The 24,964-nt window shown below is 48.4% G+C and overlaps 1 protein-coding gene across 3 annotated transcripts in view; it reads right to left on the reverse strand.

The window, feature by feature from the left end:
- Positions 1 to 24,964, reverse strand: part of LOC307183675 (uncharacterized protein) — a 97,505-nt gene that overhangs the window by 23,074 nt on the left and 49,467 nt on the right. For all 3 annotated transcript variants that reach the window (XR_013827549.1, XR_013827550.1, XM_079916520.1), the window contains exons 4-5: positions 22,828 to 22,896; positions 1,938 to 2,052 (exon numbers count right to left, since the gene is read on the reverse strand). Coding sequence is in view for 1 of the 3 variants with exons in the window: in XM_079916520.1 (XP_079772646.1) it covers positions 1,938 to 2,052; positions 22,828 to 22,845 (133 nt within the window). In the remaining 2 variants the exon portion in view is untranslated. The remainder of the gene's footprint in view (positions 1 to 1,937; positions 2,053 to 22,827; positions 22,897 to 24,964) is intronic.

Here is a 24,964-nt window from a genome sequence, read left to right on the forward strand (position 1 = left end):
GGCACCCCTGGAGGGCATTGCACTGAGGGGAAACCTCAGCTGACCTCTATCTTCACAGGATAGTCTGCCTCCTGGGATGGTTCACAACAGACTACAGGACACAAGGGTGGAGGCAGGGAGACCACTAAGGAGACTACTGCAAACAAGGCAGGACTGATGGTGGCTTGGAGCAGGGTGAGGGAGAGATGGGGAGAAGTGATCAGGATCTACATGTATGTGGAAGGGTTTGCTGATGGATCGGGCGTGAGTATGAGAGAAACAGAAGCCAAGAGTGACTCCAAGGTTTTTGGCTTGAGCAATGATGGAGCTGTCATGAACTCAAATGGAGAAGACTATGGGAGGAGAAAAGATCAGGAAGTCAGTTTTGGACCCATGAGCAGCGAGGTGCCTATTAGACATCCCAGTGGAGAAGCTGAGTGGGCAGCTGAATGTATGAATCTCGAGGTCAGAATAGAGTCTGGAATGGGATGTACATTTGAGAGTTGTCAGCAGGCACATACATATGGTACATAAAGCTGCAGGCCTGGGTGAGGTCTGTGAGATGGTGTGGGGGGATCCAAGCTCTGAGCTCCAGGGCACACCAACATTTAGAGATTGGGAGGTGAGAAGGGACCAGCAAAGGGGACAGAGAGCCAGGGAGGCATGGACAACCTCTCTCTAGGCTTTAGCTCATTTAGTAAAATGGGAGGCTCTCCAGGGTCCTCTCCCACTCTGATACCTGTGCTTATAAGATGCAGAATGGAGCTGTGCCCAGATCGCAGCAGGAAACCCTTTCCTAGCTCTTGTCCAGGATGCACGTGGGATCCAGCCTCCTACTTGAGCTGCCCCTGGCATGGGGGCATCTGCGATAGCCTGAGGTAGCTCGTCACAGTGAGGGGTAGGGAGTGGGGAGGCTGGCAGCCCTGCCCCCCCCGCAGCAAGCCTTCTGCAGTCCCCGCCCAGGGAGGGGGGACGGCCAGGGCCAGGGCTGGAGAGGTAGGAGCTGGCTTTATTCTGACACTGCTTTCCTTCCGTGGAAAAAGAGCTTAACTTCTCTCTTGTGATAGATGCTAACAGGGGAATAAGTGCTTGGGATACTAACAACGCACACGATTCTGAGTATTTTTAACAAAAAAGGGGAGAGTGGGGCTTCCCTGGTGGCGCAGTGGTTGAGAGTCTGCCTGTCGATGCAGGGGACGCGGGTTTGTGCCCTGGTCTGGGAAGATCCCACATGCCGCGGAGCGGCTGGGCCCGTGGGCCATGGCCGCTGAGCCTGCGCGTCCGGAGCCTGTGCTCCGCAACGGGAGAGGCCACAGCAGTGAGAGGCCCGCGTACCACCCCCCTGCCACACACACACAAAAAGGGGAGAGTGGTTTCTAATTGACATCTCTGTCCTCCAGTTATCTCATGGGAACTTGAAGAACATTTCTTGCCTGCCCAGAGGTAATGTCCCAGTCAAGAGTTTTCCCCAGGATTTCTAGGATCTAACCTTGGGAAGAGCGAAACCAGCCCTGGAAGCAGCCAGGCTGTCAGGATTCCTGGCCTCAGGGAGTGCAGGCTCAGCAGCCCTGCCAGAGTCCGACCCTGACGTGCTCCCAGCCAGCCCACTATTCCTCTCTCCGAGAGCCCGCACTTAGCCAGCTGGGGCGCTCTTGTTCTACTACTGCTAGTCACTTCCATTGCACATGTACTGTGTGTTTTTAATATATTGTATATACATATATATATATATACATTTAATCCACAAGAATCCTACTATAACACCTCATAATAATTGAACAGACACAATGCGATTAGCTCCAAGTGCCCCATCTTTTCTTAATCCTCACTGTAATGAGACTCCAAGTTTTGTGCAGTGGAATTCTTGGGATCCTACATATGATGTTCTGATCAGGTTTTGCAGTATTACTGTTCCCTTTTACAACGCAGGAAACTGAGGCTTAGAGAGATTTACTTACTGATGTCACTCAGGAAGCTGGAGATTTGTGCCCAGGCATCCTGGCTCCATGGCCGATGGGCTTCATCCCCTTGCCACAGGATTCCCTGTACCTTCAAGGTCATCTCACCTGACAGCTGGGGAAACAAAGGATCAGAGAGGAGAAGTGCCTTGCTGCAGCTCACAGAGGGCCCTGACAGTTGGGAGCAGGCCCAGGAGTCCTTTCATGGGCTGCCCACCACTCACTTATAGATATTCTCTGCCTACACACTATGGGCACTACCTGGTGAGATGGGAGGGAGGCTCTTCCCAGGGCAATGCATCAGCCTGGTGTCTCTGATGCTCACTGTGGCTGGCCCTGTGACACTCACCATGGGCCAGGAGAGACGTGTCCTGTGGCCAGGAACTGTTCCGGGAAGGTAAAGATGAGCCAGCAGGAACCCTGCCCTTACCAGTTCACGCTCCCTAAACTACAGCGCAGCATCACCCCTCCTGCCTCCCTCGCTGGGGCCCCTTCCTCTCCCTCTCCACCTGCTGGAATCCCAGGCACCTTTCAAGGCCCCTTTGGTTCACTTGACCTCCTCTGGGAGGCCTCCCTGCAGAACCCAGACCCTCTTCCTCTCCCTAGCACTTAGTCTAAAGGCCTTTCTCTATTGTGGGTACTTGGCTGTGTTGGTATCTTCTCCCTAGGCTGGCAGAAAGCCCCTCAGGGCCGGGACCACGTCTTGCCCCACTCTGTATGCCTCTTCCGAGCACCTGGGTTGATGTACTATAACATAACTTGCAGCACTAATTATGAAGCCGGCAGAATGGTGTTACCAAGTGAGAATTCTAAGAATTCAGAGGGGACGGAGGTTACTTGAGGAAAGAGTTAGTATCCTGCCTTGCTCTCCCTCTCAGAGAGACATTATGCGTGTGAAAACAGGAGAAGAAGCGTTTAGGAAGAGGAAAGAGCTTGAACAAAGGCATGGAGACAAAATTCCAGGGAAGTGGAAACTAAGGGTCACGTATGGGAGACAGCAAGTCACTCTTATTTGGCTGGACCTGTGAAGGAGAAAAGGAAAAACTAAGGTTGGATGACAAGTGACCCTACCTCAAGAGGTCACTGTGAGGATTAAGTGAGTTCGAGCGTAGAGCAGCACCTTGCGTGCATTAGGGGTTATTGAGGCTTTAGCTGTTTTCTGTCATTCTGCCCCGCCACCACCCATTTGCACCCCTCCCAAAGCGGGGGTCTCTGAATTCTTGGAACACTGGCTGGCAGGGGGCTGGCGTTTTCCCTGCTGTTACCAAGTCTCTCAGGCTGAAGGTCATTTGTGCGTTTTAGGGGCCACAGAACTTTCCTTCCTCATGTACCCACTCCCTTTTCAGGGATTCATCACCTTGTTCTTTATTGTCATTATTATTAATTAAAACTACAAAGGGAATGTATGATCATTTTACCAGAATTGAAACATACAGATGAGTAAGAAGAAATGAAAATCACTGCAAATGCCACCATTTAGAGAGAATTCTGGTTAACATCTTAGGGTACCTCTCTCTCTCCAGACTTCTCCCCATTCAATATGTTTGTTTAAATAAGTATGTGTATATATTTAGGCCAGGGGGTGAGCAAACGCAGCCCCAGGCCCTCCTTGGAGGCCCCCTTAGTTGGGTGGGGCACCAGATCACTGTGGTGGCTCTGAGCCCAGGACGCTGGCAGGTCAGGCACTGGACTTTTCTGCCTGATGCCCACGTGCTCCCCGCCCCCAGCTGAGCCTGGAGCTGCCTTCTGCCTGCCCTGCACCAATGTCCCTACCTGGTGCTGCTTTTGGATCCCTCCCATGGAGGCAACTTGCTGTGTGGGACGACTGTTTCAGAAGGAAAACCTGCAAGCAGCCCCTGGGAATGAATCGGGCCTTTATGTGAAAAGCCACTCTCTGCTGCATGCCCAGCTTCTCCTAAGCCACTCTGGAAAGTGACTGTGACGACACTAATGACCAAGAGAGCGAGGGGATGGGGTGGGAGCCCGCAGAATGTCTGCAGCTTTACAACAGCTGGAGAACATACTAGCAAATGCAAAGGTGACATTTATCCAGGTTTTCTCAGCTCCTCCCAAACATGGGGCAGTGGAGTTTGCTTTCATTCTACCATGGAATTTCTCAGAAGTCTTAAAAATCATAATGGCTATGATTTATTGATCATACATTCTGTGCCAGGCCCTTTACAGAAATTATGTTTAACCCTCACCTCAGTTTTACAAGGTAGATAAGGAAACTTATCTACCTTGTAAACAAGGTAGATAAGGAGCCACTGGCTCAACCCAGGCCCTGCCATCAGTAAGAGAGTAAGAGAGATCTGAACCCAGGTAACTGTACTCTAGAGACCATGCTCTTTATTTCTGCATAAAAATGTATGTTTCTTTGATTAAAGTGACCTATTCCCATAGTTAAACATCAAATAGGGCTAAAAGGCATGGTGAAAGCCAGTGGCCCATAGTTCAACCCTCTCTACTCCTGTGCCCTGCTCCCCAGAAGCAACCACTTCCAACTCAGTAGCTTCTTTTTTTCTGCTTTTTACTCTAGATTTCAAAATATCCACCTAAATACCTTTTCTCATGCATTTTTTCAAAAATAATCCCCCACCCTTTTCCCACTTCTTAGTTTCTTCTACGTATAACAATTTCCCCCAATTCCTTCAATGGATCTATCGGGGCCTAGCAATAATTTGCCCACTGCTCACCCATGCTGTATAATCTGCCAGTCCTTGCCCTGTGTCCCTTGGTCCGGAAACTTCCCTTCCCTGTGCTGGTTCCACTGCTCAGGCTGGGCTGGCTCCTTGCTCTTGGTCCTGAGACTTCCCTCTGCCCTTTCCTTTGCTGGAGCTCCTGTTCCTGGATGCCATGGGCTTCCTCTTTCATGATGAGCCCAGGTTTTGAGTCCTGCATGTCTAAAAGTGTCTTTACTTTCCCGTCACATTTGATTGATCATTTGGCTGAATATAAAATCCTGGTTGAAATAATTTTCCTTCAGAATTTTGAGGGCATTTTCCCATTACGCTCTATCCAGTGTATCTGGAGAGAAGTTTGATGCCCTTCTAATTCCCATTCCTTTGTCTGTTAGGGTTTTTTTTCTTTCTGGGGCTTTCATGATGTTCTCTTTATCCTTTGTGTTCTAAAATTTGATACTGATGTGCTTCTGGGGTGAACTGGTTTTTTGCTTACTGTGCTGGGCACCTTCTGTTGAGATTTTTTTTTTTTACTTTAGTTATCATATTTAAATTTTTCAAGAACTCTTTCTTTTCTGTTCCTTTCTCACAGAGTTCTACTTTTATGTCATATTTTCCTGAGGTTACTACTTTATAGGTTCTTCTAAAAAGTTATTTTAAGGTTTTTCGGCTTGCTGTATGTTGTTTCCTTCTTTTCTGTTTGTTTTGACCTCTCTTTCATTTCAAATGTCTGATGACCCTCCATATTAAAGAGCAAGGCAAGCCTATAGTCTAGTAGGCTTCACAGTAGGGTGACCAGATGGCTAGAAGGCTGTTTTACTGGGAAACCTCAGGTAACATTTTGTGGAGATCCTTTCCTAGGAACAGAGGATGGGGGTGATGAAGCATTCAATCTATCCAGAGAAGAATCTTCCATCGTCTGCCTGGAGGGGAAGTGACACTTAGCTGCTGGTGTCCTGGGAGCAGGCAGAGAGTCTAAGGGGCCATAATTTACTTAGTTTTTGATTACTCTCCCAGTTTTCAAGCTCCTACCTCACTGTCACCCTCTGCTGTGACTAGTCCTGGAGTCCAGAGCATCTCCAAGTCATCTTCTCCAGATAATGGCTTTTGGTCTCTTGCATGGAAAAAGAGACCAGGAGGGGGTGGTGCTTGCATTTCTGAGCCCTGGGCCTCACTCTGTGGGGCTCCTTGGTCCACTTCTCATCATTTTCCTCTCTTGTACACATGTGGACTCTGACTTTCCCAGCTCCACTCAGAGACTGCTCCTCTACCCACATGCCCATCTGAAAAGCGTTTGGAAGTCTTTCCCCTGCAATGGTCTTCTCTCTTCTCTTCAGCCTTTTGGCTTAAAGCCTTTGGAATTCCACTATTAGTGGCTATTTGGGGAAAGAGGTGAATGACGTAGAATTTAGGAGGGCTGTATCAGTTATCCATGATCATTATAACAAATCACCCCAAAACTTAGTGGCTTATAACAACAATAATTTACTACTTTTCTTTATGCTGTGGGTTAATTGGGTGGTTCCTCTGATGGTTTCACCTGGGCTCGCTCATGCAGCTGCATTCAGTTAGCAGTTGGTTGGGCTGGAAAATACAAGCTGGACCGTTCATAAGCCTGGTGGCTGCTGCTGCCTGTTGACAGGGATGCCTCGGTTCTCCTCCACTGGCCCCTCATCTTCCAATAAACTAGACTAGCTTCCTTAAGACATGAATCTCAGGGCAACGTTCCAAAAGATTCAAGGCAGAAGCTGCAAGATCTCCTAAGGCCGAGCCTCAGAAGTCATGCAGTATCACTTCCACTGAATTCTATCAGTCAAAGCAAGTCAACCCAGATTCAAGACCTTTTTTCTTGATGGGAAGAGTGGCAAAGTTGCACTGTAAAGGGGTATGTATGCAAGAATAAGAAAAATTGTTGCAGTCATCTTTACAAAAAAAAAAAATCTATGATAGAGGGAGAGAAAATAAATGCAGGAGATCAAGCCTCCATGTTTAACTGGAAGTCTTCCTTGCTCTTTGTATTACCCCACACCACCAGGGTCTGTGTCCTGGACTGGCAGATTATACAGCATGGGTGAGCAGTGGGCAAATTAATGCTAGGCCCCGATAGATCCATTGAAGGAACTGTCCAAGACACTCTTTTCAGAACTTTGCTAACCAAACCTCCATCGTTCTAGGTAGTTGTGAGTATACAGACCATAACCCCACAATGGAGAGAGGAGTAGAGCACAATAACTCCTATCGAAGGGTTTAGAAATGGAGAAACTTGGATCAAATCCCAGTTCCACTACTTACAGCCCTATTACCTTAGGCACATTACTTAGACTCTCTGAGCCTCAATTTCCTTATCCATAAAAATGTAAAATAAATGAATTAACACATGTAAAATCCATACTTAGCACAGTGTTTGATACAAAGCAAGTGTCCAATAGTATCAGTAAGTGATTTTTCTGGAAAAATATTACATTTCTAATGATTTAACCACTAGAGATGGAGTTTGAGAAAAAGAGTTTAAGTCCAGGGTTTTACAGAAATAACTTCCAGGGCTGTTGCAAGGATTCAATGAATTAAAACAGATAAAGCACCTAGAAGAGCGCCTGACACATCAGACACACTCAGCAAGTGTTTTACGTGCACCCCTGCTTGCTTAGGTGGGTGCGTCAAGCACACCTGGGCTCTGACAGGGCCACTGTGAGGACCACCACCACCTGTCAGGGATGGCAGCGTCTGCTCCATCAGGCGGGGGACAGGCAGCAGGGTTAGAGTCACTGGGTCTGCTCTCCAAGGTCCGAGCGGTCAGCTCACAGGTGTGCCAGTCTCTACAGCTGGGGTTCTTAATCTGGGTTTTATGGTTGAGCCTCAGGGGCTAAGAACCACCTGGTACTGCACAGAACACACTGGATGTGAAAGCATCTTTCTGGGGCTAGAGTTCACAGTTTAGAGTCTCAGAGAGGTCATTAACCCTCAAAATACTGAACATCTCAGCTCTAGAGGCTCTTCTGTCCTTCGAACTTATACCCTTCTAATGTGGTTTGGGTTGAGAAATAGAAGTGTTTATCATGTTAGAATTACGATTAAAGTAGGAGTCAACAGTACCTGAAAAAGCCAGATGGGCTCTCCTGTTGGAGAGGGGGTGAGCTTCACAGTGAACGACACTATGGACTCCAATTTTTGCTGCCCAGCAGTCTGCTTTTGCATCCTGACCTTTAGCTGTTTGCAAAATATGGATGACTAGACAAGTGACCACCAGTGAAGGGAGCTGGTTTTCACAGTGTCCATGCTATGGGCATTTCAACGTCTGCAGACCAAGTATCCTGAGGCCTGTGTGTGTGCTCCATCCTAATCTGTGGGTTTGGGTACATCAAAGAAGTCCTCACGCTGCACCCAGGAGCAGACAGGGGAGGGTCGGCCTTGTCAGGTGACCTTCAGTGACATCTGTCTAAGGAGATTACCTGCTATTCTTCAACAGACATTTTCTCATACTAGCCCTTCTAACATAGTCACATTTATGACCGAAAGAGTCAACTTTTAAGGCTGGAGCTTTCCTCATGAACATGGCAGTGTATAGTTTTTAAGGGAAAAAAAACAATCCCAACAGAACTGCAACACCTAAGCTAAATCTTCCTCTCTCTTAAGTTTAAATTTGTATCACCTTCCTCTTTTGTGATTCAAAGGTAGAGAGAAGAGGATTCACCCAAACTGTGAAATATTCTTTGGCTGACCTTGTTTTGGGAGGGTTATGCAAAAGCCTTGGAAAGGACTCGGGGAGTGACCCGGAGCCTGACTCAGAAGCACCCTAGGAAATTCGGTGGCAGGCAGAAAGTGAATTCTGGAGCCCTTTGAGATCTATACAAATCCACTGCGAGGCATCCACTTTCCCCAGCTGGAGGCTTCCTCCCTTTCCCCCCTGCCCTCACCCTCACTGGACAGCACTCACCCTCAGGTGGGCCTGAGGAGGCAGCCAGGCCCAGGGCGAGTTAGCCTATCTTTGCAGAAGGCCCTTCCCCCGTGCCTCTCACCACAGGGATTCGGTGACTCACTCTGAAAAAGGCATCATAAATTTCTTCCTAAGAACACACTTGTCACTGAACCATTCCAACAATTTGGCAGGACAAGAGATCTGGCTCAAGGCGGCAGGGCCAATAGGTAATCCCCTGTTTACAAAGTGCTTCCCTCTCAGGGCTAGAGAGGGGCAAGGACCCTCAAGTCAATGTCACACATTCCATTCAGAGCTGGAATGCTCACACCCACTTCACAGATGAGGGATGCAGTGACTCAGGGCCTCCAGGCCCAGCTGGGACAGACCCTGCCCCTCACCCGAGCTGGCAGCACTGTGGAGGGACCGTGGTGGTAGACAGCTGGGGTTGAATCCTGGCTCTGCCTGTTCCAAGCTGAGCAATCTTAGGCAGCTTCCTTAACCTCTCTAGCCTCTCATTTCTCCACCTGTGAAATGGGATAATACTTAACCCATGAGGCTTTTGTAAGGATTCGGTGAGGCACGGTGGGTACAGAGCTTTGAGCACAGCGCCAGCAGGCAGTGAGAGCTCCCGCGTGCGGCTGCTAGGATTCTGTGCTGACTCTGGTCGGGCCCCACGTGCCCCCCTCAGCTCCTGGCTCCTCCACTTGGCTTCCTGCTGTCCTCTCCTTTGGTGCTCTGTCCTCTCATGCTTTCTTCAGAATAAAGAAAGGTGGCCACTCCTACACTGTATTACTTCATACTCTCAACTAGCATTTGAGGGAGATACTCTTATCCCTAGCTGACCGGGTGGAAACTGAGGCTGGGCGAGTCTGGGTGACTTCCCCGAGGCCACCACCAGGGGCGTGACAGAGCCAGCAACACGCAGCACAGCGCTCCCAGGGGAGGCACAGGATCCAGGACCAGCTGCCAGCAGGGAAGTTCCGGATGTGGCCTAGTATTTCTGTAACTGAATTCTTCCCAGGCAGCACACTCTTGGGACCCTGGACAGTTGCCAAGGAGGTGTGAACGAGAAGGCAGAGAGAAGGCTTCTTTTGGAGGGGGCAGGGAGGCAACTGAGCTGCCATTTACTGAGCCCTTGCCATGTGCCCTCCATGCTAACTTTGTGCATCTTTAATCCACACACACCCTCCTGTGAGGCAGGCTTAGTGCAGTCCCTACTTCACAGAGGAAAATGAGGCCCAGAGGGCTCAGGTCACTCACCCCATCCTGCACCTGGGTGTCCAGTTGTGCTGTTCATCTCTCCACCTGGTGCCTCCCATCAATGTGGCATGAAGTTTGGCCAGAGCAGTCAATTTTGGAAACCACTTCCAGGCTAAATGACCTCAACCCACCACCAGGGGCAGAACTGGTAGACCCTGTGTCCCTTCAGGAACCCCCAGGCCTCTTACTAAGCATACTTGAGCTTGTGTGTGAGAGTGTATGTGTGTGTGTGGGTGTGCGTGTGTGAGTGAGAGGCATCTCCTGCTGCTTCCATGCATCCTGGGGGAACCAGGGGGCATTAGCCCAGGCAGCAGCCTGCTCAGGATCGCCCACCTAAAAGCTACCTCTGAGTGTCTGCAGTGGAGCTGGACTTCATTAAAGAGCGAGGCAGGTCCTGGAGCCCACAGGGTCCTCTGCCTCTCCCTGCACTAAACTGTCCCCACCCCACTCCTTGAGGATGGGAACAAGCTCCCCGAGAGCAGGAGCTCTGCCTCATTCTCCTCTGTATCTCCATCACCCAGAACAGTGCCTGGCCCTCAACAGACATTTGTTGACTGACGGACTGACTGACCGATGATGGTCTGATTGACGAACACCAGCCAGCCCCAGTGATGAACAGCAGTCAATGTGGCCGGAATTTGCTGGGCTGTTAAAGGGTGAGGGGTCCACGTGGCTCCCGAGGCAGCTGCCGTGTGGCGAGCCGAGGCGGGCGGCACAGGCAGGTTGGACAGAAGGCACATGAGGAGAAACCACAGGTTCCAACTGGTTGAAGCCACTGCCAACGAGAGAGGCCGACAGGCTGGCCAGGGTGCCGCAGCCTGGGAGTCTAAGGCTGGCTGGCCACGCACTGGGCCTCTGTCATGTGATATCAGGGCTGCTAAAGGGCTTCTGCCCCCAGCACTACCTCCTCTGTCTCTGACACTGAGTCCACCAGGAGAAAGGGCTGTGGGGTAATGGAAGTCCTTCGGACTGGGAGTTAACGAGATCTGGGTTGGAATGACCTCCTCGCTGCTCCTGTGTTCTAGCTCCTAGCCGGTACCTAGGGACTGTCCCTCCACCTGCCATCACGGCTTCACAGGACCGCTGTGGATTCGAGAGCCTTGAATCTGTGAAGGCCCTGGACCCCTATTCTGCCCCCGTCACAGTTGAGGGCACTAACTCCGCCAAGATGCCACATCTCTCAGATGTCTCCTCTAGTGTGGACTTCCCACCCCCCAGCTCAGAGCACCAAGTCTTTCCAGGCCTGGTACCCCCTCCACATCCTGCACCTCTGCCCTCTAGACCCAGAAGCCCAGCCTCCCTGTGGAGCAGTCCTGACACAGAAAAGGAAATCATTAGCATAATCACCAGTTCAGTTCTCTCCATTCACTTCTCTGTGTGAACAATTTGCTGGTGCCCAGAGGCAGGGCTGCTCCCACAGCCACCAGGCCAGTGGCGGTGAGGCTTCGGGAACTGTGGAATCCCAAGCTAATTAAGTGGAAGTGATGCTCTCGGGGAAACAGGCTCGTATTCCTGCTGCTCTGAACACGTCACATTAAACACAAAAGTGGCCTTTGGAAAGTGCAGAGAAGGCACGGAGGAATGTGAATGACAAAGATGATTAGAGGGCTGGGAAGTGAGGTGGATGCGGGATGAAAGGTTAAGGCAGTTGAAGTGTTTAGCCTGAAGGAAAGAGGAATGAGGGGCAGGCCACTTCATCATTTGCCCCTTCTGCTGTAGAAGGATGATTGCCCCTTGGCTCTGACCCTCCTCCAAGCCTGTGTTCTCTTGTCCTCACTCTCTGTATCTCATCCATCTCTGTGCTCTGTTTACTTGTCAATTCATTTTGCCATCTATGGAGCATCTACTCTGTGCTAGACTCTTTGCCAGGTTCTGGAGATGAAAACAGAGCCTCTGTCTTGAAGGTCAAGTGGGAGAAGTGGGCCCATAACCCCAAACAACCAACACTATAGGGCTGGAGGACTAGAGGACCACAGGTCCTGTCTCAGGTCTCAGAGGAGGGAGTTCATGAGCAAAGTGGGTCCTCAGTCCTGTCTGGGCATCAGGGGAGGCTTCCTGCAGGAGGTGACGCCCAAGTGGAATCCTGAAGAATGACTCAGTGAGCCAGGCAAGAACAGGTGGGGAGGGCACTCTAGGCAGTGGGAGCAGCCCAAGCAAAGGCCCAGGGCATAAAATGCAGAGTGCATACAGGCAGCTGCCAACTGTTGGGCTTTACTGAAGTAAAAAGTAGAGACCGATGTGGTGCGGGGTATGGCCAGAGGGCCACCCAGGGCCCAGATCCCAAGTCCCTGACTCTGCGGTAGGGAAGTAACTGGGAAACGCTGCCCACCACCCACTAGCTGTTTCTGAACGCCTCACCTCCAGATCCCGCACGGCTGCTCTGTATGCTGTGCACCCTCCCCTGGGCTGCACTTCCTGGAGTGTTCGGAATAACACAGTCACGTGCAGTGTTAACAGATGTTCCCCAAAATAAAAGGTGCTTCTTGGTCAAATAAGTTGAGTGACGTTGAGTTAAACTAGTGGTTCTCAAGTGAAGGGCAATTTGCAAAAGGGAACATTTGGCAATGTCTGGAGATATTTTTGTTGTCCTGATTTGGGGGCAGGGTGGTACTGGCATGTGGCAGGTCGAGGCCTGGGATGCTGTCGACCGTGCTACAATACACAGAACAGCCCCCTACAGAAAACTCTGCCCCAGCCCCGCCTCAGGGCTCCCAGAGACCCTACACAGGCCCTGCCAGATCTCGCAGCATTCTGTACTATCGTGGTCTGTTTGCTAGTTGGTCTCCCCACTAGTCCCTGCACTGGACTATGCAGGTCTGAATGGCTGGGTTCAGATAGTCAGTATTTGGGGGAGAGAGGAGGAGAAAATATAGCAGAAGAGGACATCCTGGCAGGGTTGGGTGGAGGGAGTTGCACTGGGTGGAGTCTGCCTCCTGGGGCATAACTCCTGCCGGCAGGATTGGCGGGTTATTCTAGGAGCGCTTCCCATCCTAGCAGCCCCCATCAGCTGCAGTTGGAAGGTGTGGGACTCAGACCCAGCCCTGACGAGCTGGACAGATCAGAGTCAGGGACGCACTGTGTGGGTGCTGGGAAGAGGGTCCCCTACGGCCAGGTTCTTGCCTGTTTTAATTTTCTCCATAGCAACCTTTAACAGAGCCATTCATTCATTCATTCATTCATTTATTTAACTTGGCTGCGTGGCCTGGCACGTGGGATCTTTGCTCCCCCACCAGGGATCGAACCCGTATCCCCTGCATTGGGAGTGCTGACTCTTAACCACTGGACCGCCAGGGAAGCACCTCACATAGCTATTTTTAAGTTTATTTGTCTGTCTCTTCTCCTCACTCCCCTTCCCACCTCAGAATGTTGGCCCCGTAAGGCAGGGATTTTCATCTGCATTGCTCACTGCTTTATCCCCAGGGTCTAGAACGTGCCAGGCGCATAGTACGTGCTCCACTAAAACATGCTGAAGCAACAAACGCCGAGCACCCCCCACGCCCACCAACACTGGCTGTACAGATCCAAGTGCCTGGCGCTCGGCCAAATTCTGCCACGCTTGGTCCTTCCTCCTCTGCACTGGCAAACAGGAGAAGTCCCAGGAGCCGCCCTCCTAAATGCAGCATTTGCTCATGGTCTAGATAATTCCAAAGCTGCTTTAGGGGAAGGCACAGGAACTTCACAGGCACACCCCAAATCTTCCCTGAAAAATCTGGGATGATGGACTAACCACTAGCTGAGGGAGGAGGGAGCAGGCCAGGATGATGCAAAAGGCCAAGCAGGCTGGCAGCCAAATGAACTGTAGCCAGTTGACAGGACAGTGGCCTGAACAAAGGCCTTGCTGCCTCCTGGAACTGTTGCCAAGCACTGTGACGCTCGGAGCTAATCGCATCTGAGTGTGGTGCTGCAGAGGAGGGCCCATATGCTGGCAGGGCTTCAGTCACTGCCCGCTTGCCTGAGGAAGCCCATTCATCATAGCGCAAGGCCAGCAGGGCGCTCCCAATTACACTCGGGGAGAAAGGACCAAAGCGGGGAGAGCAAGCGCCTGCTGGTTCCCTGGGAAACAAATGCAAGAAAATAAAAACCCATGGGTGGAAGCAGGTGCCCAGGTCTAGCCAGGGTTGCCAAGGAACTCTGTGTTAATGGAGGGGGTCTGTTTACCCTCAAGACTGCGGCCCATAGGGCTTTTGTTAAACTTGGGCTCATGGCTTGGGCTATGGGCAGCAAGGCTGTTAGAAACCTGGGTTCAAATCCCAGCTGACCCTCCAACCTGGGGGTTCCAGGCTGCAGAGGAGCTATCCTTTTGAGCTCTGTGGCCTCAGGCAAGTGATCCATAAAAAGTGCATGTGGGCGAAGAGAGGGTGTATCTGCTCTGCTAACCTAACAGGTTTATTGGAAGAATGAAAAAGTGGAAGGGCCTTAGGAACCATAAAGCATGGAGTACAGGTAGGCATGAGGGGATGCAACGGTGCTCTTCCAGGGAGGGGCTGTGTACAGGGAACAAAGGCAGCCGGGGGTGGCCTTCGGCTTCTTGTGGAAACCAACTGGCTTTCATGGCACGCCCCTCATCTGCAAGAGATGCCTTTTCAGACCTTGAGGTGGTTCTTAGAGTCGCATTTAAAGCCCCTTAACGGACAACCTCATGGAGGCCTAGAGACACACAATTCATTTGGGTTATTGTGAATGATTCCTTTAGGCAGATAAATTTATAGTCAACTCGTAGTCACATAGCACTTTCCATTTGGTAAAACTCATACAAATTTAATCCTTAAATAGCACCAAAAGATAGGCATTACTATGCTCATTTTACAGGGTATAATTTTAGAGACTCAGAGAGGTTGGGTGAGTTTCCCAAAGTCACACAGCCAGTCTGTATCAGAGATAGGCTTTGAGTCCAGGCCTCTGATTACTGGTTAGATTAGTGCCGGCTGTGTAGACGTGACTGTCTCTCCCTCCAGAGTCCCCTCCTCCCCTTCTCATTTAGGGTCTTAGGTTTGGGGCCCACTTTTGTTGTTTGTATTTGTTAACCACATTCCCTGAAAAATCTAAGCAGAACTCTCTTTCGGAAGAGGATAGCCTGGAATAGAGAATTCTCCCTGGGAAAAACTAATGTTCCAAGAGCTGAGCCTGGTCAGCTTCCTTAGTGGGTGCAATTCCACTGTGGTCTGAGCGTGATAGGGCAGCTCACATGGTGTGCAGCAGGCCTGCCCTGAGGACCTACAACCCCAAGTAAGGCAGACACAACTATCCCAACATCTATGGTGGCCTGAGAAGGTTGTTACAGTAGATCTCCTAGATACGAGATGAAAGACACACTCTCTCCTTAAAATCAGTACAGTTCAGGGAATTCCCTCGTGGTCCAGTGGTTAAGAATCTGCCTTCCAATGCAAGGGATGCAAGTTCGATCCCTGGTCAGGGAACTAAGATCCCACATACCGTGCGGCAACTAAGACTACACACTGCAACTACTGGGTTTGCATGCTCTAGAGCCCGTGTGCCACAACTAGAGAGCTTGCGTGCCGCAACTACCAAGCCCGCACACTCTGGAGCCTGTGCGCTGTGACTACTATGAGAGTGCGTGCACTGCAACTACTGAGCTCGTGCACTCTAAGGCCGGCGCGCCACAACTAAGACTCAGTGCAGCCAAACAAATAAATCAATGAATAAATATTTTTAAAAATCAGTACAGTTCACTTACTTCCCTGTGGAGAGATTGTGTCTGGATTGTGAATGCTGAGAATGAAACAGAGGGAAGAGAACGTTCATTTATAATAAAGATAAAAGTGCTTTCTGATTTTTAAATGACATATTACCAATCAAGTTCACATCTATTACCACAATTAATCTTTACAATAGCCCTGTGAGAGCAGTTATAACCCTGTGAGGTATTATTATTCCCATTTTAAAGATGGGGGAAACGGAGGTTAAAAATTGCATAGGTGACTTGTCAAAGGTCACAAGGCTGATACATGGTAGAGATGGAACAAAAAGACCTGGTTCTTCTATCTACAAGTTCAGGGCTTCACAGATGACACTTTTTACTTCCCATGGGTGAGAAGTTAATTAACAGTAAATTCAAAGGATGATTAGAACTAGGGACTTCTAATGGGAATCCCCCTAAATTCCTGGTAGCATCATTACTTGCCTCTTCTCCAAGAATCATAAAAGCACGCTAATGGCATCTAATCAGCCCTCAGCACAAGCCTATAATCGATATCACAGCAGATGATGACGGAAGGTACGTATTAAGAGACTCACCAGTAACTGCTTGAGGTTAGGGCTGCCTTTGCAGGCCTGGAAGGTTGCTTCAATGAGCTTTCACAGAGAAGCTCTAGGTTTCTTGCCTGCACGCCCAGAGGCATTTAAGAATAAGTATAAATCACAGTCCCTCTCTTCAAGGACTTTACAGTTTGGTAGGAAGCTGAGATTTGTTATGAAATCTTTAAAGGGCAATGTACAAAACAGAATGGAATTAAATGCCTATCTTTTTGGTTCACAGTCCAACAAGGCTTCTTCATGAAGGAAGTAGGTCTTGAGTGGGCTGAGAATGGATAGGACTTGGAGAAGGAGGAAGGAGAAAGTGTTTCCATTCTGATGGAGGATGAGGTGCCAGCAGCAGGCAGGATGTAGGGGATGGATGTTTCCCAGCACCCTAGTCATCCTGCACACATTACTCGGGTCCCGGTAGAGCCAGGTTTTAATGAATCTCTAAGCCTTGTACCTGCTATTTCCTCTTCTGGAAAGAACCTCCCTCTCTTGATTCCTTGTCTCCTGATCTCTCATGCCCTACCTCCCTGTTAACACCTGTCAATTTAGCCTTACTTCTGCTGTGAGACTGTCTCTGATCTCCTGCAGTGCTTTGCCTTCCTCTTCATGGCACTGACCATGCTGCATGGTGATGTGTTTGTAAGCCTGTGTTCTCCTCCCCATCATGACCCTTGAGGACCCTTCTGTTCATTTTTTCATGGCCATCTGTTGAGTAAATACAAATGAAAGATGGAAATGCAGATTGACTGAATGAACGAACCTGCAGAAAGAGACATATGGGCTGATACCTAGAACCAGTGGTGCCCTGGGCCATTAGATGTATTATGTCTAATAAATCTGAGCGGAATTAATGATTCTTCGATGAATGAATGGTTGATGGATTGACTGGGTCATTATATACATCATGAGGAAAACCCAGGATCATTATTCAGCTAACTTGGTTGACTTTTTCTGTCTTAACCTTATTCCTTGAAAGTTGGTGAGGCTGAGGCCTGAGGCATCAGCAGAAGTCAGCCCAGGGGAGGGTGCACAGCGTACAGAGCAGCTGTGCAGGACCTGGAGGCGAGGGGTTCAGAAACAGCTAGTGGGCGGTGGGCAGAGTCTGGAAAGGCAAGCGAGGGGCTGGAGAAGGGAGCCGGAGCCAGACTGTGAAGGGAATTCAGCAGTTTCCTGAGGACGATGGGATACAATCAGACCTGTAAGCGGGGGGGGGGGGGGGGGGGGGGGGGGGGGGGGGGGGGGGTTGCAAAACTCTTCTTTTTTTAAAGAAAAAGGACCCCGACTGAAATGTGGAGAATGGATCAAGGTAGAGAAAGATTTAGAAGGCAAGAGCCTAGTTTTAAGGATGTTTCCAAAACTTGGGTATGAGATGGTGAGGGCTGAACTCGGGAGGCTGCTGTGGGGGTGGAGAAAAGCAGAGAAATTTGGGAGAGCTAAGGAGGAGAATGGACAGGACTTAGTGACAGCTGTGATTGACAGGTGGCCAGTTGTGCTGGTCATGGGGGTGGAGGCAAAGGAGTCGAGGATGAGAACGCTAAGGAGCCTGGCTTGGGAACTGGCAGATCCCAACTGAGATGAGGAAATTTGGGGGAAGAGGTACAGTTGAGCTGAGAGGGAGGAAATATTGAGTTATTTCCAGAAATTGTTCTATACGTAGACTTCGTAATGAGAGTCTTAATTATATGATATATATAGATGTAGGTATACATAGATATAGATATATTATGTTTTTTCAGTTAATGTAATAACATCTTCCCATGATATTACAGACTCCTCATAAGCATCACTTTTAATAAGGGGCAAGCTATAAATAAATATGCAAACTGTCAGAGAAAATAAGTCAGGTATGCTGATTGAAGAGGGTATTTCATAGGCTACACATGTGCAAGAGCAGGTTGGCCAGTCGGCGGGCCCACCAACAGCATTTTCAGAGCATCTTCTGGGAGAGGCCTCTTCCAGGTGCAGTGAGTGATACAAAGAACACATAAAGAGCCTATGGTTGTACCCAGGAGGCCCCAACAGACCCAGCACCAGCCAGGGTGTGGCCTTGGTCATAGACAGATAGCCTACAAAAGGGGCAAGGGACCCAGAGGGAAGTCCTGGGCTCTGGGAATAGGGAAGGGCAGGGGTTTGGGTGGGGACGAAGATCTGCCAAGAGCTGTGACTGTGAATGGAGTCTAAAGAAAACTTCCCCACTCAGCTGGAAAGAGAAAACGAGACTGTGCCTTTGAAAGTATTCTGTAATCTCAAAAGCTGAATACACATTTAAGGGACTATTCATTACGGTCCACATTCAAAACCATCAATTTAAAACTGATGGAAGTTTTGCTAATATTCATCTATAAAGCAACAGGGGTGGAAAGGAGACTTTTTACTACACCCCCCTTTGTACCTTTTGAATCATTCAAGAATAGTTTTAAAAACTTCTTTAAATCTATGCAAACCAATTCTCTCTTATTCATTAACGGTAATGATGGAGAAACAAGCCGAATCACCAGGATTTTTTGACTTATCCAGAAATAAACCATAAAGAGAAGGCAATACTGCAACTCACAGTGACTTCATTCATTCAAAAAGAATGATGCCCACTCGTAGAATAACATTAAGTGATCACACATTGAGTTAAAAGAAAATGAGCCAGAGTGGCTATGGGGGAAAAGGGCATTGCATTAATGTACAGGACTTGGATTCCAGGTGGGCTAAATTTCTGGGTGCCTCAGTTTTTTCATCTGTAAAGTGGGTATAACAAAACCTACCATGAAGAATCATAATGAAACTCAACTGAGATAACCTCTGTGAAGGCAGCTAGCACTTAATGACCTGCAACTCTGTACATGTTTGTTTGTTGAATCTTAGAAATACCAACTTTCACGTGCATCCACTGGAATGCTTTTGACTACAAATAACAGAAAAACTTGACTACAATGTCTGAGGTAAATAGGGCCTATTTTTCTCACTATATAATAAAAAGTCTCTGTAAATAAGCAGTCCAGGGCTAGGATAGAATAGGATAAGTGACCAAAGTCCAGATTTGTCCAGGACCATTCCTGTTTTAGCATCAAAAGTCCTGCATCTCTAGATACCCCTCAGTCCCAAACAAACCATGAGGTTGGTCAGCCTAGCAATAATCATCAGTGTCATCAGTGATGCCATCAGGAATCATAATACTTCATTCTTTTTCACTTGGCCCTTCTGACTGTTGCTTGTTGCCTCAAGGTTGCAAGATAGCTACTGTGCCTCCAGACGTCATGTCTGCATTCCAGGTAGGAAGAAAAGAGAAGGGCAAAAGGATCAAAGGCTTTCTCTTAGAGAGGTTTGCCTCTTATTCTGGAGAGAAAGCTTTCCTTGAAGACATGCACTTACATCTCGTTGGCCAGAACTGTTTCATATGGCCACCCCTTGCTGTAAGGGTAGCTAGGAAAATTGAGTATGCATTTTGTTTCCAACCCCTCAGTAGAAGAAACCAAGGGGAGAAGGTCGAGAAAGGCTTTTGGGCAGCCGATCCACAGCGTCTGCTACACCCCTTCGCTCTTTATTTCACCCAGCCGATGTCGAGCGCCTGCTGTGCAACAGGCACTGCGCTAAAATCTGCAAAGCGCAGACAGACAATAAGACACGACCCCCACGCTGAGGAAGCTCATGGTCTGGTACAGGCTATGTCAGAAGGCAGCCACGAGAGAGTGGGAAGTGCTGCGTCGTCATATCTTGCCCAAGATGCAGGTAGGAATGACAGGGTTGGTGGATTAGCCAGGTAACAATGAATACAGTGTGCTTTCCAAGTAAGGATAAACCCAGAGATGTGAGGGCAGGACTTGGCAACAAGAAAGCTCTGGGAAGAAGGGCCAGTGGGTGTGAGAAGAAGGACTGCGTGTGTGGGGGTAAGTACCTCTCATCTCTGAAGACAACCTGCCTCAGGTCTTTGCTATGACATTAGGAAGCCATTCCGAAAACAGCATGTGTCTAGGAGGAGGTCTGAGTGGCCTTTAAGCACACCCAACAAAGAGCTGTACAAATTCCTCATGGAGACACGTCACCTCAAGTAAACGAGATTCAAAATCTACCCTTGAGAAAGAGTAAACCAAATTTATATCCTCTGCCTGAGGATCCTGCTGGGTGCCCACGCCCTCACCTTACTCTTGTTTCCTACTCTTTTGGCCTCAGAAGCCAGCCCCCTCTTCATCTCCCAGCTTCTGGCATCCCTCTTCCCCAGCGCATTGCTGGATCCTTCTCCAGGCCTGGACCTGGCCAGCCTCTGAACCAGGCAGTGCAGAGGCTGTGGACTCTGTGGCCAATTAGAGTCGGTGCCTGGTGCCAGCGACCTGCCCATGTTCCTGGAGAGCCCATGTCTCCTGGAGCACAGGAGAGTTCCTGCCTTAATCTGCTCTCAGGCTGAGCCACGGGAGCACACCTGTAACAGTCCTTCACATGCCTTCCATTATCTCATGGAAACATCCAAAAACAGTCCTTCAGGGTGGGGAGAGTTATCCCCAGGTAGCCAGCGAAGAAGTGAGGCAAGGAAGGTTAGGTAAACTGCCCTGGATTACCCAGTCGCTTAGTGATAGAGGTGGGATTCAAATCTCGGTTGGATTCTAAGGCTCCTGCTTTCCCCACCGGCACCATTTCTCTATACATAGCCGAGCTCTCTCCCCAGCCCCCTTTCCCTGCAAGCTTGTCTGTGCCCAGACCCCTGGCCCTGAGGGCATCCTCTGATGGAGGGTCTTGATCACCAGAGTCTGTGATGAAGTTTCATTTATTCCTCCACTCAACAGATATTTGAGTATCCCCATACGCAAGGTGTTGTACTGGGCTGTTGTGTTATTTTCTGGTTGCCTGAATCTGCCTATGGCTGGGCCAGCTGACCTCCAAGAATCACTGGCTGCCAGAGCTTGCTCGGTCCTCAGGGCACCATGGCAGAGCTGCCTGTGGCCGACTCAGACCAGCCCCAGTGGCACAGCTGAACCTCTTTCCATTTCCCCTGTGCATTAATGGCCCACTCGTGCCTTGCTTGTTTTCCTTTTCTGCCAGATCTGTTTGCAGTCTGGGCCTGGCATGGTCACATCTGAGCCTGTTCCAATTATGACAACATAGCTAGTCACTGCTGTCACCAAAGTAAGGTGGTCAGAGGATGGGAAAGAAATGAAACAGCTCTTAGATCCAGCTGATTCTTGATAAACAATATGGTGAAAGTGGAGATTAAAGAAGAATATATTTTGTCAGGGAGGAGCTGCCAATAATCACACTCTCTCCCCTGGGTGCAGGAGGCAGGGTGAGGGTTCCTAGGCAGGTGCCACGGAGGTTTAAGAAACGGAGACTTGCAGGGGTAAAATGGCCAACCAAGTTCACACACTGTCATTGCGTTTTCTCCTATTTGTAAAAGTAATACATGTTCACTGTGGAAAATTGGAAAATACCAAATAGTATAAAGAAAAAAATAAAAAGACTCTATGATACTATTACCCAGAGATGATAACCACCGTTAACATTCTGTGTTTACCTCTAGATTTTTTTCTATGCATGTATATGGGTTTAGTCTGTACATACTGTTTTGTATTCATCTTTTATCACTTAACATTATTTGATACCATTTCCCCCTTGACACCAAGTGTTTTATAAAAACATCATTTTCTGTGGCTGCATAATATTCCGTTATATGGACATGCCATAATTGGTTCGACCTCCACTCTTGGCTATTTGGGTTGTTCCACCCTTCCATTTTGTCCTGTATAAATAATACTGAGATGAACATCTTTGTACATAAGTATTTGTGCCCATACCTGATTTTTTCGTTGGGCAGAATTCTGAGGGACAAACCACTTTGGCATGGTCTGTCTCTCTGCCCAGAAAGAAGGGACAGCGGGCACTAGTCACGACCAGGCTTCCTGATCAGCGGCTTTGGGGCACCCAAAGGGGGGGATGCTGAAGCAGGGGGCATAGGCACCTCAAAGCTTTGCTTCTCTTACTGTTTTTCTTTGAATGACCCCTGCTTTATTACTCAAAACTCTTTAGTTCAGAAATCTGCTGAAATCAGCTCAAGCAAACAAAAGAAGTGGAGATAAGAATGTCCGGCAGGAACTTAGCCAGTCCTCAGAGAGGGCCTGGGAAAGAGGAATCCAGACTTCCTCTCCTCTCCCCATCTTCCCCCAGTTTCTGACTGAGCAGGTCTGGGGCAGGACAGAGAACTTGCACTTCTCGTGTGTTCCTAGGTGACGCTGATGCTGCTAGCCCAAGGACCATGCTTTGAGAACCTCTGCTGGAGCACAACATGCAGGCTGGGGGCAGGGCAGACACCCTTCAAGACTGCTGCCACACCCTGCTTTCTGGGTGAATTCTGTCCTCTCATTGTGATCTTGCCTGGTGGCACCAAAGCAAGGTTGTTACCACCTCTTGTCAGAAAGAGACCTCCCCCAAGAAAGGCCCAAGAAGAAGAGAAAGTCGCTATGGCCTTTCCCTGAGGTTATCTCTCCCTCAGGGCCTTTTCTGAAAATTGACTCAATCAATTCTCAGAAGTTCTCTCATAGCCAGACTTTCTTCCCTCTGGCTAATACCTGGATGCTGATCTGCGGTTAAGGTGGTCTCTCCCTCTCAAGCCACTCCCTCCAAAGGGCTCCTCTGTTCCGGTACGGGACAAGCAGGGGTTGCTAGGGGACTCCGGGGCTGGAGCCCACCGCAAGGTGTGGCTACAGTGAGGAGGGGCCCAGCCCTGGGTTCTGGGTTGCTTGGAGGCTCACTAGACAGTGACTCCAAGAGGCAGCCCACGGGGGGAACTTACCGTCCACTGTGACGCCATAGAGGAGCTCAGGCTCTGGTGAAAACAATGAAGTGACGTTCGTGAAAGATCCTGTAAGATTATAAAGGAAGAAGCAACATTTATTGTGCTCCTACTTGTGCGGGCACAAAGTGCCTTATGTTGATCATCAATTTAATCCTCCCTGAAAACCTATGAATGCAGAGATGGGTACCATTATTCCCAAAATACATGTGAAGAAATTGAGGCACAGAGAGCCTAGGTTACTTGCTTAAGCTCTTAAACACTACTCTATAGCTGCTTCTGGGAGAAGCCTGAAAACCAAGAAAGAGCAGAGGGGAGGAAACTAACACATATATTCTTTTACTCGATCATTATGTAATACTCTATAAAATTATCCCCATTTATAGGTGAGGAGACTGAAGCTTAGTTAAGAAGCTTCCCAAGGTCACATAATTGGTAAGTGGGGAAAGGGGCAGGCTTCAGTGGTGGCAACAGAAATAAACAGTCAAGTAAGGGCTCAATGCACAGAGATGGGCAGGCTATAAATGCCTGCATGAACTGACTCTGGGGGATTGCAAATGCATGGCATATCCTTTTAACAGACTCCTAACTGAACAATAAGATACCACATCTGAAAATTCTGACATGTGAAAATGATTACAAAATAAATATGCATTGAAAATGCAGGATATAAAACTATTTACAGAAAAATTCCAATGTACTATATCTTTTTTCCTATATCTATATCAAGACAGATATAACAGACTGGAAGAAAATACTCCATCTTGTTAAATAGACTTTTCAGGACAGTACGATTATGGATGATTTTTCTTTTCTTATTTTTTACGTTTTTTTTCTTTGTTTTACAATGGTCTTCTGTTATTTTCACAGCCATTAAAAGAAATCTTATTTATTTACACAGATGCAAGGGCACAGCTTCTTTCCTGACACCATCACCAGGGAGAGGATGAAAGCCTTATCCCATTCTGACCTTCTTCCTTTCCTACCTTCCTGCTTCATAAGTTGATTTTCCAAGGCTTTCCATTTGTGAGCTCTTGATGTTTAATGCACCTGTGAGCGAGCGTGGGGGGATGGCGTTTAATAGGATCTACTTTGAAGACCTCAGGAAGTGCTCTCATTTAGCCACACCTGGAAGCCCTGGTTTTCTCAGTGCTTTTCCCATCTAACCAGACTGTGGTGTGGTTTCCCCTGAAATCCTCAGCAGACTTCTGAGCACATAACCTTTAAGACTCATCTTGCTGTCTCTACCTCCCTCTGCCTTTAAATCATTGCCTGTGTAAAAAGCAAACCATGAAACTCAAGTTGAAGTTCTATGATCTTTAAAAGCTTTTTAAAATCAAACCAACCTGGAACTTAGTGATGTATAATGATAAAGTGGACTCCATTTATTTTTCTTTTTGTGATTTCACTCTCATACATTTCCACTTGTATTTGGAGGAGTTGAACACGTACGCTAAAGTGTTATTTTTAAAATTCTAGTTCTAGGGACTTCCCTGGCAGTCTAGTGGTTAAGACTCTGTGCTTCTACTGCAGGGGGCACAGGTTCAATCCCTGGTCAGGGAACTAAGATCTTGCATGCCACGCACGGCGCCGCCAAAAAAAAAAAAAAGAAAAAGAAAAAATTCTAGATCTAAGTAAAAAGGAATCATATACAAAGACTGTCCACCAAAGATTGAAACAAAAAAGTAGCTTCAATTTAAAAACTAGTCCTTCAGTTGACTTAAAAATGAATTTAAACACTTTCCCCCTAGATTTGAAAAGTACCTCTCCTCCTCTTCTCTGAATAATTTTTTAAAAGGTCTTGGGTTCCATTTTCACAATAAGTTCTATATTTCTAAGGGTGACACATTCCAAGTAACCAGAAACTGGCCTTGGCTTGGAAAACATCCCAGTTCTCATAAACATGCAATCACTAGTTCCTTTCAGGATGATGAATACTATTGATTGGCTCAGATCAGCTTGTGACCCAGTAGTGGTATTAGACATTGGATATAAAACATCTCCTTATGAATTTTTAATTGGCTTGTGTGTCTGGAGAACTGGGCAGCTGCTTCCCTTCCCTGAGTGCTTACTCTCCCTGCTCGCCCTCCCTCCTCCTCTGTGTCCCAGGGCTGATGATGCCATTCTGCAGGGCCGC

The sequence above is a fragment of the Stenella coeruleoalba genome (assembly GCF_951394435.1).
Source record: "Stenella coeruleoalba genome assembly, chromosome: 1".
NCBI lineage: Eukaryota > Metazoa > Chordata > Mammalia > Artiodactyla > Delphinidae > Stenella > Stenella coeruleoalba.